The sequence below is a fragment of the Gallinula chloropus genome (genome assembly GCF_964237585.1).
Source record: "Gallinula chloropus genome assembly, chromosome: Z".
Classification (NCBI taxonomy): Eukaryota; Metazoa; Chordata; class Aves; order Gruiformes; family Rallidae; genus Gallinula; species Gallinula chloropus.
The window spans coordinates 84,001,293-84,013,970 of record NC_140089.1 but is presented as its reverse complement, the minus strand read 5'-3'; the positions used below and the strand labels follow the sequence as shown (position 1 = coordinate 84,013,970).

The 12,678-nt window shown below is 38.9% G+C and overlaps 1 protein-coding gene across 1 annotated transcript in view; it reads right to left on the bottom strand.

The window, feature by feature from the left end:
* Positions 1–12,678, bottom strand: part of PIK3C3 (phosphatidylinositol 3-kinase catalytic subunit type 3) — a gene marked incomplete at its 5' end in the record, with an annotated part of 75,231 nt that overhangs the window by 52,404 nt on the left and 10,149 nt on the right. Inside the window, 5 exons of the mRNA XM_084278908.1 lie at positions 595–687; positions 1,180–1,284; positions 2,377–2,448; positions 8,167–8,262; positions 10,161–10,247. Coding sequence (XP_084135034.1) covers positions 595–687; positions 1,180–1,284; positions 2,377–2,448; positions 8,167–8,262; positions 10,161–10,247 — 453 coding nt within the window. The remainder of the gene's footprint in view (positions 1–594; positions 688–1,179; positions 1,285–2,376; positions 2,449–8,166; positions 8,263–10,160; positions 10,248–12,678) is intronic.

Below are 12,678 nucleotides of genomic sequence, written 5' to 3'. Positions count from 1 at the left end.
AATGAGTAAAAAGCCATCCTAAACAAATTATATCAAAAATTAATGTTTCACATTAAGTTAAAAGTAGACTCGGGCTGTATTTACCTAAGCACAGACCTGAGCAGCCTTACTGATGTAAATGATAATACTGGCTACCAGATTTTTGTGGTATGTCCCCAAGAAGGGCAGATGGGTTATCTTCTAAGTAAAATCTAAACATAATGATTACTGCTGTGCCACAATTACCACTACATAAAAAATACCCACTGCTGTAGGATTATTTAGGTATTTAATTTACTTTGGGCTTTTGGTGTGCTACTACTTATTCTGGTAATGCTAACCTTCGCCTAAAATGGGTGAAAAAGTTCCTCTTTATATAGATAACATTGGTATGTTAAGCTAACAGTGTCTGTAGAAATAGCTAGTTCATATGAATTAAGAGAGAAAACTACAGTCACCAATTTTTCCATCAGTAACAATGTAGAGAATGTTAAAATATGCCTGACTAGTTTCTAAGACAATGAAGATCTGTATCTCTGCAAGGACAAAACACTGTAGAAAGTTGGCCAGCTGAATCATGTCTTGAATTAAGTTCTCTTAAATCATTCAACTTACCTTCTCCTGATTAGTAAGGTAATATCTGAATTTCCAGACTAGATCCTGTTCCTCATAAGTTAGCTGCTTTGTTGGTGGGTAACTCACTATGATCTATTAGATACATAGTCAGAAAGTGAGGTTAAAAACATGAACAGGCACAATCAACAAGTTAACAGACTACAATGTGACAAAGCACAAGACTGAAAACACACAAAAATAGCTAGAATTTAAAAAAAAAAGTTTTACAACAACATAAAGTCCTCATGCTATCATGGCGATGGCTTCTCAGTTATGTGGCTGACAGAAGTGGCAGCATAGACTAAGATTTACTTTAAGACTACCATTAATACCAACATACCATATGTGATATGTGCAGAGTATGTCTTTTTAACCCCAAAAACTATTTTACAAAAAAATGAGCAAGTACATTCTGCTCCTGGGTTGGACACATGTAACTAAGCACCTGTAAAAAACACGTTAAGACATTTGTTCATTAGCAATGTCCTTGAACTGAAATGAACTTTATTTTCCTTAAATTGTCACCCTGTATTCATACCAATCTACCTGATAAAACTGAATTTAGCCATCATACGACTGACTTACATTAAGCTGATCTCGTGTGGCTGCATTAGGCTTCAGATCATGATCAGAAGGTCCACTTCTTAAACTTCGAGCAAGCTTGTGATGTTTGCTTTCTACTAAGTTCTCCTAAATGCAGGGAGTAAGTCAGTGTTTATAAATATTTAAATTCCAGATACAATTATTATTGAAATGAAACCTTCTAGGAAAGACTCACCAGTATCTTGAATAATGCATGACAATTAAAATTCACATCTTAAACTACAGTGTCTTCTTGGAAATTTGTTGTTTTAGAAGAAAATCCTTCAGTAATGTGTGGAGGTTTGCTGGGGATTTTGCAATTTTTTTGTGTAGGTTTTTGTGGGGCTTTTTTACTTCACACAATTTACAAACCCTATCTTGCCTTTTAGTGAATTGCTGCAAAATGCAAGCGTTTCAGTCAACACATCTGTGATTTAGACAGCACTCAAACGTGCTAGCTACTTATAAACATTTTTAGGATGTTTGCAGTATAAAGCTTCATACACAAGAAAAACTTTCCAAAAAAGTTTTCCCACTGTTAATGCCATGTTAGCAACAGTAGGAGCCACAATAGGAGCCACAGTGCCAACGAGATTTCAGCAGCCAAGGCAGTTTTCAGCATTGTCAGACTTGCTCTTGCAGTGTTAGACACAGTGCTCAAACAGTGTTGCCAGTAGAAGCCCACTTACATTAAGGTTCCCAAAGCTGCCAATACCAGTCCCACTGAATTGGCATCCACAATAATGGAAATCTTTTCTAGAACTGTACTTAGGCACTGTCTACATGAAAGACAACATACAAGAGAGTGCAGGGAGAAAATATTTTAACAGATGAAGTGACCAAGCGTTACTGCACCTTCCTCTAAATTCCTTTTCCTCAGATCCCTCTTAACATATAATTCCACCCTCTAACCACTTTTGCCAACAATCCCCCTTCTCTGCTTTCCTTAACCTCAAAAGCAAGCACATTGGGAAAGGAGGAGATGAACATAAGCATTACATCAATTCTTATATTTTAATCTAACAGCAGGAAAAAAGATTAAAAAAAAAAAGTCAAACCCACTGATATTTCTCAACTGGTACAATTCATCTTTCCACTGGAATATTACGGACATCAACACAGGCAAACTGTTGCCTCCATTTATGAAAACTTCAACAAAAATACTGTAATGCAGACTGCATTACATGGAACATTGCTTACCATAGACATCTGTGGATCTGGAATTTTAACAATCTCAGAACTTGTTAAAATTGGAGATGACTCATCACCATCCTGAATGAAAAAAATTTAAAAGTGTATTAAAAATCTCAAGTTTTAGAAAAGAAAATTAATGTACTATGAATTATCCAACAGTGAAAGAATGATGCAACTGCACCATGATGACTTTTGATAGTTAAAGAGGGGAGAACAGGAAATAAGAAATGGATTATTTTTTTCTTGTAGTTTTTTTCCAGATGATAAACAACATGGCAAGACATGTGAATGTTCACCCAAGGAGATACAGCCTGGCAAATCACTACCATGCAGGCACTCAGCCAAGGGAGTGGAGAAATTTGCCATTGTCATTACATCTGTTCCTCATGGAAGCAGAATGAGGTATCGATTCAGTGTCTGTATTTCTGCCAGTACCAAATCATTTCATAGAGGTAACAACCATACTGCAGAAGGTATCTCATAAAAAGCCAACATACAGACTGCCTGAAACACAAATCCAGGAAGGCCCAAGTGTGCCTATCTATCACAGGCTCTACATGGAGCATGGCAGTCTCTTCCAGAAGTCCATGCTGTGCTGCTCTGGAGCCGTATGACAGGAGCCTCCTAGTTGACTTGTCGGGTTCTACCCTTCTGATGCGTAAGGGATAAGCTAGAAGTTTCTGGTTTGAACAAGACAGAAGGAAAACATTACAAAGCCTAACACCACAATAGGAACAGCAAGCCTATTTCCCTCTTCCAGTCACACCCTGCTGTTTGGGTTTTGCTTGGTTTTTTTACCTTAGAAGTGTAACTAAGCATTAACTGATACAAGTGACGGAAGAGTATTTCACTTAAAAAGACAGTAAAAAAATAAGACATCACCAGCTTAATATGTACTATATTTATATTTAGTCTGTTCTCATTTACTTTGGAGTAAATTTCATCTCCAAATTAAGTTTTTTGGACACATCAACACTAACACTTGAAATAACAAAATGCTACTGCATCAATTGAACAGTAGACTGAACTGAGCAGGAGCCAGACTGACAGACAAGCACCACCATGTACTAAAACCTTTGCCATCTGATCGAACAGAACTTTCCTATCATGTTATAGTAGTATTACAAAGTCTTTTTTTTAGTTAAAACTATTAGAGGGGAGGGAACCCTTCTGAAAATAAACACACCTGATGACAAGAGATGGAAGACTGATTTGTATCCACTAAATGCTTAGAGAAGCTTTAGCCTGGAGAAGAGAAAGGCTGAGGGGACACCTTATCACTACCTACAACTACCTGACGGGAGGTTGTACAGCGGTGGGCGATGGTCTCTTCACCCGAGTAGCAGCAGGTAGAACAAGTGGAAATGGCATAAAGCTGTGCCAGGGCAGGTTTAGATTGGATATTAGAAAAAAATTTTTTACTGAAAGAGTTGTCAGGACCTGGAACAGGCTGCCCAGGGATATGGTTGAGTCACCTTCCCTGGATGTGTTCAAAAAAGGGTTGATGAGGTACTTAGGTATATGGTTTAGCATAGGATGGGAATGGTTGGACTTGATGATCTTCAAAGGTCTTTTCCAACCTTGTGATTCTGTGATTCTGTGAAATGGTCATCTTTTTAATCAAAACCAGCATCCTAGTCACACACAAGTTTCCACTCTGTTTATACCCTCACGTGAAAGTGCTGCAGGAAAAACTTAACCCAGGAGTAGGTTCACTAGCAACTAACAAACGTTCAAACTCCTAAGAAGGCACTTAGAGCATTCATAACCCATGTGGATAAGTATAGTAACCCCCATACTACTACATCTTTCTCCCAGTGGAAACATTCAGATAAAATACATGCAAAAGTAGGGTGCAGGACTACGCTTTTAGGCTGGTAAAAACGGAGCACCTATCCCAGGATCAAAAGCCTGGGACAGCTATTACCAACTCAGTACTTACTAGCATGAGACTGACAAAAGCCCAATTGCCCAAAATCTGCTTATGCAGAAAACTAAAATTATAACAAATAAAGCCTTCAAGTTACTACTGTAAAAGTTTTGATAACCATTTTGAAAAACAAGTTTGAGCACTTTTTACAAGACTGGCATTAAAGGAAGGATTTCCAAACTCATTGCAGACAACTGTCTTTTTTTGACATTTCAAAATAAGTATTTTTATGACTGATCTTTAAATTCCTTGTCTTTAATGCAGCCAGATTATGCTGAAGAACCAAAGTGAAAAGCCATTGTTACCCAGGTCAAGCACTAGGAAAACATTGTTCTCTGTGGTTCAGAACAAAGCTTTATGCTTCAATCAAAGCTTAGAATGAAACCAAGTTTTCCCAAAGCATTCCTGGTACAGGTTACATTTTAAGAACTGCTTTGTGAAATCCTTAAGAAGGTACAATGACATTTGGTTGCCTATGAAGGATGTCAGCTATTTGACTTCCAACTAGATTAAGATCCAGCTCTAATTCTCTCCCGTATTCAGGGAGAATCACATGACTGTGCCCATGATCATAAAAACTTACTAAATCAAACCAATGTCCGAGGCTCAACTCTGAATTAGGATTTGAGTTTGGTTTCGAGTGTACTTGTGAAGTGTCTCTCCTTATCATCCCCATCTAGTGAGCTCTGGTTCATACCATGGAAGTTTTAGAAACAGCTAATATCTTCCAATTGCCCACAGTCATTCAGCCCACAGGACCTGACTAAACCTAGTCCCACGAGTAAGAATGCACTGCAGACATTGGTCCTTCAGAAATAACTTCACTCTACACCTGTTCCTCTTGGTTGCATCACTTGCTAGCACAGCCAGAACCTCAGGTGACTTCCTATAATGTTACTGGAAAACCAAAGCAACATCAAGACTAAGCTGCATTAATGTGCTTTAAACTATTGTGTTACAGAGTTATAGAGGTATTTAATTACGTTAAGGTCAGCGTGTGTGACCTTACATCCATTTACACAAGGGAGAAATATTTAAAGTATTTTCTGAACTAGAACTTCTGTACTTTCCTGAAAATCAGTTTCACATCAATAAATAAGGAAATTCTATTTATCTTACTCTTTAGTCAGAACATCATCTCGGGTAACACCAATGGGATGCAACTTTTCCCACAGAAAGAGTAAATGGAAACCCAATGCTGTAGATACAAGTTTTTCTTTCTTTCAAGCCATGAAAACGGCTCTGATAATCAGACTTTTTTTAAAAAATAAACTGGATGCAGCAGTGCAATTCAATATATTTATTCAAATGAAGCTTCTATGAAAACTGCACAAAAACACATTAATTATAAATGCTAGCATTATCTGCACTTGGAAAGTCACACTGAATTTTTACCTAAATGGAGAACCAGAAGCGATGCTCTCATTACTAGCAGACTGCTATTCCTCATGTCTCCAATACTGTATTAAAATTAAGTTAACAAAGAACACGGGAAGAGCTGCCACTTCATTGTAATTGAATGTCGAGTCAAAGAACCTCAAATTCTATCAGCCACTGTTTAACAGGCTAGTTCTTTGTAAACACTTGAAAACAAATTTATCAACAAACCTGTGACAAGTAATCTCCACTTCGACTATCGGTCACAGGCAGGTGACAACAGAACCTACTTTCATTAGACTCAATATACTGGATTGGTGATGCCCGATATGTATACTGTACGCTGTAATTGGAAGCATGACAAAACTGTGAAGACGGGCACTAATTTATGTAGTTTCCTGCTGCTGCCAGAAAAAAGGTCAAGAACCTGTTGAAAAGCTACTTAATAACAACAAATCCCTCAAACTGAAGTTAGTTATAGCTTTCATATGTACTATTACCCATTCAATTACTCTGCTTCCTCAAGAGCAGACTATTCATAGTTATTTTGTTCCATGCATTTTAACTGGCTAACATCTGTTAGAAGAAATGGGTGCATGCCTGAAGTCAGAATCTTCTTTCCCTCACCTTGCACATCTATAAACCCATAATGATGACACCAAAAAATATGTGTGCAAATATGGAATAATTCATCTATAATGGTAGTTTTCTGGAGGTGAGGAAGAGAAGTAATTTTTAGGAATGTCACATTCAACTATAAAAATAAAAGAGTCAAGAGGACACAGAGCCGCATGGTAGCCATGCTCAGCAGTCTGTGAAAAGTACAGCACAGTCTAATGCAAAAAAAAAAAAAAAGTTAACAAAATGTCTCAGGATTTTGGTCATATTCCATTATGCTCTCCAGAATATTATTTCCTTTATTTTCACAGAAGTAAATAACTTTATTTTGTTTCACAGAGAAATCTGACACGTTGTAAGTTTGATTCTGATTTGTAACACAGGAGATTTTCAATAAGAGCAAGATCCTCCAACAAGAGCTGGTTCTAGAAGAAGCCTGTAGAAGCACTACAAAACAAGCTATACTAAAGGTAAAAAGACTTGAAAAGGTGGGGAGAGGTCCCACTGTCAACTACAGTTCGCCAAAAGAAATATTGAAGAGCTGCCTGGACACTCATGCAGGAAGCTAGGAAAGTTTTTACCTAGACACCTATAAAGAGTTTCACCATTTTGTTTTCTTTTTCAACTTTGGTCTCTGTTTTTTCAGAGATTTTAAACAAGCTTTAATTTTTCCTGTAATGTTTAACCGAGGACCCCTCCCTCACATAATAAAAGTTTAAAACAAAGAGACAAACACACAAACAAAACAAAACCAGAAACCACCACCAAGAACAGCCCCCTGGCCCAAACACCAATCACACACACCAACAAAAATTCCCTCCCCAAAACACACCAGAAAAACCACCCAGACATTGCCTTCCATCCTTAACTATGTGGAATCCTATTTTTTACACTCTATTACTGTATTTTTCTTAGTAACTTCTTCTAGAATCCTAAGTTAGACCACAGTTCTGAGGGCCAAATCAACTGGGAATATCGTCACATAAACAGAAATACCTTTAACATACTGTCCATTCTGTTCATTTTCTGTACTGAACTACGGGGTTTTTTTTTAATTCTCAGAAGAGACGCTGCCTAAAGTTAGGGACACTGTTCTCAACAGGACTCCAATCTCTTTTTTTTACCGTCTTTCCCACAAAACTGCATTATTGAGTAACTTTCTGAATTCATATAAATCTAAACATGCTGAAACTTTTAACAGATAACTACTGACAGGTAGGCTTGCTTTTTTTGGTGGGTCTTTCTGTAATACAGGGGTCCACAAAAGTACTAATAATGCTTTCCTGAGCCATGCTGATGCCTGTTAAGCTCACTGTTAATTCCTCCCTCAATGAAATTTGAACTCAAAAAGGGCACCGCTTTGGAGAACTGTTCTGTAAACAGAAAGAAAAGATGCAAGACATTCAAAGTCTTTTACTAATTCCCATCCAAAATATTTTCAGCATGAAAGACAACATCTTTGTTCGTTTTAGAGAAAATGTTCACCAGCAGAGCTCCTGTGCAGTTTTAGTAACTTATCTTTTGTAAAGTTAGGAATCAATATAGTGCATGTCTTCTTGATGTAAGAGATAATTCTACATAGATCTACTCCTAAAGTACTGCTGTGTGACTGAAGGAACTGTAAATCAAAAAGTTCTTAACCAGTCACACTTGTTAAACTCTGTAATCCTGAAACGTATTACATAAATGATTGACTTTCTGCAATCTAGTTGCATCTGCACTATTTGATTTGTGTGTACATAAACAGTTGCCACTGACAGCTGTCTGCCGCCACCCTGCATCAGAGTATGTCACCTCAGCAGAAAAACCTATCCATTTTAGGTGCATATGTTGCTTTTTAAAGACGACTGTAAAGCCTGCAAGGCACATACCTTTTCGTAGTAAACTATTCCATATTCTTTATCATCACACTTCACGCAGCGGAATTCAATCATCAGGTACATAAAATTAGAACTTCGTTTTTCCCTCTGAGAAGAGAAGCACCACAGATGTGTATCAAACACAAAAGTGCATCAATCTTCAACACTCTCAGTACAGCAATTACTTTACTTCCTTTGTGCTGTAACTGATTAATTAGATTATCAGTTGTTATAGCAATTATTCAGTTAAGCATTTAATAGCACTACTTAAGAGCATATCACCTTCCTCCTGACATTCTTACTTCCTCACATTACCACTTCATGCTAAACATCCACATGATATAGAAAAAAAATCACATTGTTTTCATTAGTGGTTTGAAATTGTGGACTGGAGGTCTGGAAAAAGGCAATGAAGAATAACCAGCCGACAGCTGGGATTTTTTTGTGGGTTTTTTCTCTTTAAACATTAAACTCATTTGTATATGTCAAAGTCAAAAACCAGAAGACATGAAAAGTATCATTGTTTTAGATAGAATCATAGAAGAGACAAATTAAACATGGACTACAAGATTAGATTTGCAGCTCACTCACATTCAGAGCAAGACTGACTCATGGATGAACTTCTGAAACGCTTTACCTAGAAAAAGTGCTTAGAATTTGAAAATATATGTGGGCAACAAGAACGAAGTTACACCACCTTCAGGAACCTACATTTAATACAGAAAATAAGCATCCCCTATCCTATTTAACAAGTAACTCAGGTTTCTTGCATTAATATTGGATTGACTTTCCATTACAGGTAAAGTGATTGCATTTAAGGCACAGATGAGTGTAATCAGTTGACAGTGTGGGGATGATTTTGCTCAATGAGGGGTAACACCTCATTCAGATATTTAAATATCAGATTTTTAAAAAAATATTTAGTCAAATCTTGTAATTTTTTTTCCTCAGCATCCAAAATCTAAATCAATAAAGGTGAACAGGTCCAAAACCCAGGACCAGCCTACACGTCCAGAACGCTACCCATCACAACCTGAATCATAGCGTTAGTCATACACAACAGCCTTTGTTCCATGTTATTCCAAATTAATAGTAAATTACATCTTTTGGGTTCAAGTTCACTTTGAAGCTGCAACCTTGTAAGACAACAGACAAGTCTGTTCTAGTGGATGAGGAGCTTAACCTAAGTCCTTGCAGCCCAGAAAGTCAACCGTATCCTGGGTTGCCTCAAAAGCAGCATGACCAGCAGATCAAGGAACGGTACTGTCTCTCTACTTTGATCTGGTGAGACCCCACCCTCAGTTCTGTGTTCAGTTCTGTGGTCCCAAGGAAAAGAAAGACATGAGGCTGTTGGAGCTAGTCCACAGAAAGCCACAAAGATAATCAGAGGGCTGGAGCACCTCTGCTATGAAGACAGGCTGAGAGAGTTCGGCTTATTCAGCCAGGAGAAAGAGAAGGCTCTGGGACACCTTATAGCAGCATTATAGCAGCCTTATAGCAGCCTTCCAGTACCAAAAGGGGCCTACAGGAAAGATGAAGAGGGACTATTTATCAGGAAGCGTAGTGACAGGACAAGGTGTAATGGGTTTAAATTAAAAGAAGGTAGATTCAGAGTACATATAAGGAAGAAATGTTTTACAATGAAGGTGGTGAAACACTGGCACAGGTTACTCAGAGAGTTGGCAGATGCCCCATCCCTGGAAACATTGAAGATCAGGTTGGATGGAGGACTGAGCAACCTGATCTAGTAGAAAATGTCCCAGGGTATCACAGGAAGGTTGGGGTTGTATGACCTAGAATGTCCCTTCCAACTCAAACCATTCTATGACTCTGTGGTTCTCATTATTCCCAAAGTAAAATCAACTTTGGAAGCTTAAAGAATTATTTTTCCCTTTATCATATACACTAGCAGTCAGATGAAAATGAGGTAACTGCTTAAAGTCTCCGAAGCAAGCAAAGCAAGAACCCCCCCCAAAAAATTACTAATGTGACATACAACAGCTTACCTCATTGATCATTTCTATTTCTCTAAAGGTCAGCCTGTCCAGCCAGTCCACTTTCACCATGTGACCTTGCCGATGAGACTTAGTGAGCTGCATGAAAAAACACAATGATAACATTTGAATTGCTCAGAGCACAAGAAAGAATGCCAAAGTTATAATTTAACAGAGACACTAGCATGAAATTAGGGGAAAAAATAAAGGAACTGGAAAAAATACTTTTACTGTACACACTGTACATATTGCTTTAAAATAGCAAGGAAGTTTAGTTGCTTAAAGGACTAACGGTAGAGGAGTGGAAGAAAAGATAAATAACATATAAGCCTGCTACTTGTAAGTTTGGATGCACTAACACACAAGGCTTTATAACAATTTCAGCAGAAGACACTGCAAGTATGAACAAGAATCCTGGTTTTGGCTCCTAAGAATTCACAAGCATTCATCAAAAAATTAGTAGCTCTTGCAGTATGTAAAAAGAGATGCAAAGGGATGAAAAGACATAAAGTTATTTCATGTTTCAAAGAAACTAGTATTTGTCTGCAAAAGTTACTAGTGATTAGACCCTCAAAATTTTACCTATTAAGAGAAGGGTTGCACAAATACTACTTCGTAAGCTTTGCTCTGTGGCCAACCAGCCCACATGCATTTAAATTTGAACAGAGCACACAATCACACCAACTGGCATTTCTTGCCCAAGTGACCAGTTACAGGACAAGCAATACATAAAGAGTACAAGATAGTGTGTGAACAGAACATAGTAACATGTGTAGGAGAACACAAGATACACAGCAGCCTTAATCTTCCACACTGAACTGGAGTTGAGGTTACGACAAAGAAAAGCACTCAGAAGACTTAAGACCTGCTATATGTTGGGAGCTGCAGTTTGTCAAATACCTACACTACAGTTTTGGCAGTTCACCACAATAGGTAGGTAGATAGACAGATAGGTAGATAGATAGCTATCACTGTGAAGAAAGCTGGTTAAGAGTTTGCACCAGTAGTACTATTCTCTAAGTCACAGCATACTGGTTTTGGTTGGGATGGAGCTGATTTTCTTCACAGTAGTTTGTATGGGGCTACATTTTGCATTAATGCTGAGAACAGTGCTGCTAACATAGCAATGTTTTTGTTATTGCTGAACAGTGTTACACAGAGCCATGGCCTCTTCTGCTTCTCACACCAGCCTAGCAGCAAGAAGGCTGGGCGTACACAAGGAGTTGGGAGGGGACAGGTGACCCTAACTGACCAAAGGTATATTCTATACCATATCACATCACACCAAGGGAAGAAGGAAGAAGAGGACATTTGGCGTGATGGCATTTGTCTTCTCAAGTCACCATTACATATGACGTAGCTGTGCTTTCCTGGAGAAGGCTTAACATCTGCCTGCAGGCAGGATGCTTAACCTGATAAACTGTCTTTATCTCAACACACTACTTTTCTCAATTTTACATTTCCAGTTCTCTTCCCCTTCCCATTGTTGGACATGTGACAAAACAGATGCACAATGCTTAGCTGCTGACTGGGGCAAAAACAATCAGAGAATGGTTTGGGGTGGAAAGGACCTTAAAAATCAGCTAGTTCCAACCCTCTGCCACAGGCAGCGACACCACCCACCAGCCTAGGGTAACCAAAGTTCCATCCAACCCGGCCCTGAACACTGCCAGTGATCCAACCCTGCGATTGAGCTGTTGACAACTCTCTGAGTACAACTATAGCAGACACTCTTTCGTTCTCCCATGTGTTCTGTGACCTGGACAGTGTGACTACAGCTCTTGCTGATGAAGACTGAGGCAAAAAAGTCACAGAGTAGTGCAGCTTCCTCTATACTGTGGCCTCTTGGCATTAGCTGCACCTCCAGTACTGTGTCCAGTTCTGGGCTCCTCACTACAAGAGGGGTCATCTAGGTCTTCGCACGAGTCCAGAGAAGGGCAACCAGGCTGGGAAAAGGGCTGGAGGGCAAATCATATAGGGAGTGGCTGAGGGAGCTGGGGCTGTTTACCTTTGATGAGAGAAGGCTGAGGGGAGACCTTATCACCACCTATATAATTACCTGAAAGGAGGGTGTACAGATGTGACAGATGACAGGATGAGGGGAAATGGCACAAAGCTGTGCCAGGACAGGGTCAGATCAGGTGTGAGGAAAAAAAATTTCCCTGAAAGAGTTGTCAGGGCCTGGAACAGGCTGCCCATGGATGTTGTTGAGTCACCATCCCTGGATGTGTTTAAAAAAAGGGTAGATGAAGTACTTGCAGATACGGTTTAGCATAAGACAGGAACGGTTGGACTTGATGATCTTAAAGGTATTTTCCAACCTAGTGATTATGTGATTCTGTAACCATTCCCACTTCATTCTGGGAAGGGTCCACATTTTCCCTTGTTTTATCACTGACATACTTACAGAACCTTTTCCTGTTGTCATTTACAACCCTGGCCAGACTTAGCTTTTTCAGGGCTTTAGCTTTCCTGACCTGATGCTTGACAGCTCAGACAGTTCCTCCGTATTCCCCCCAGTAAACTACCT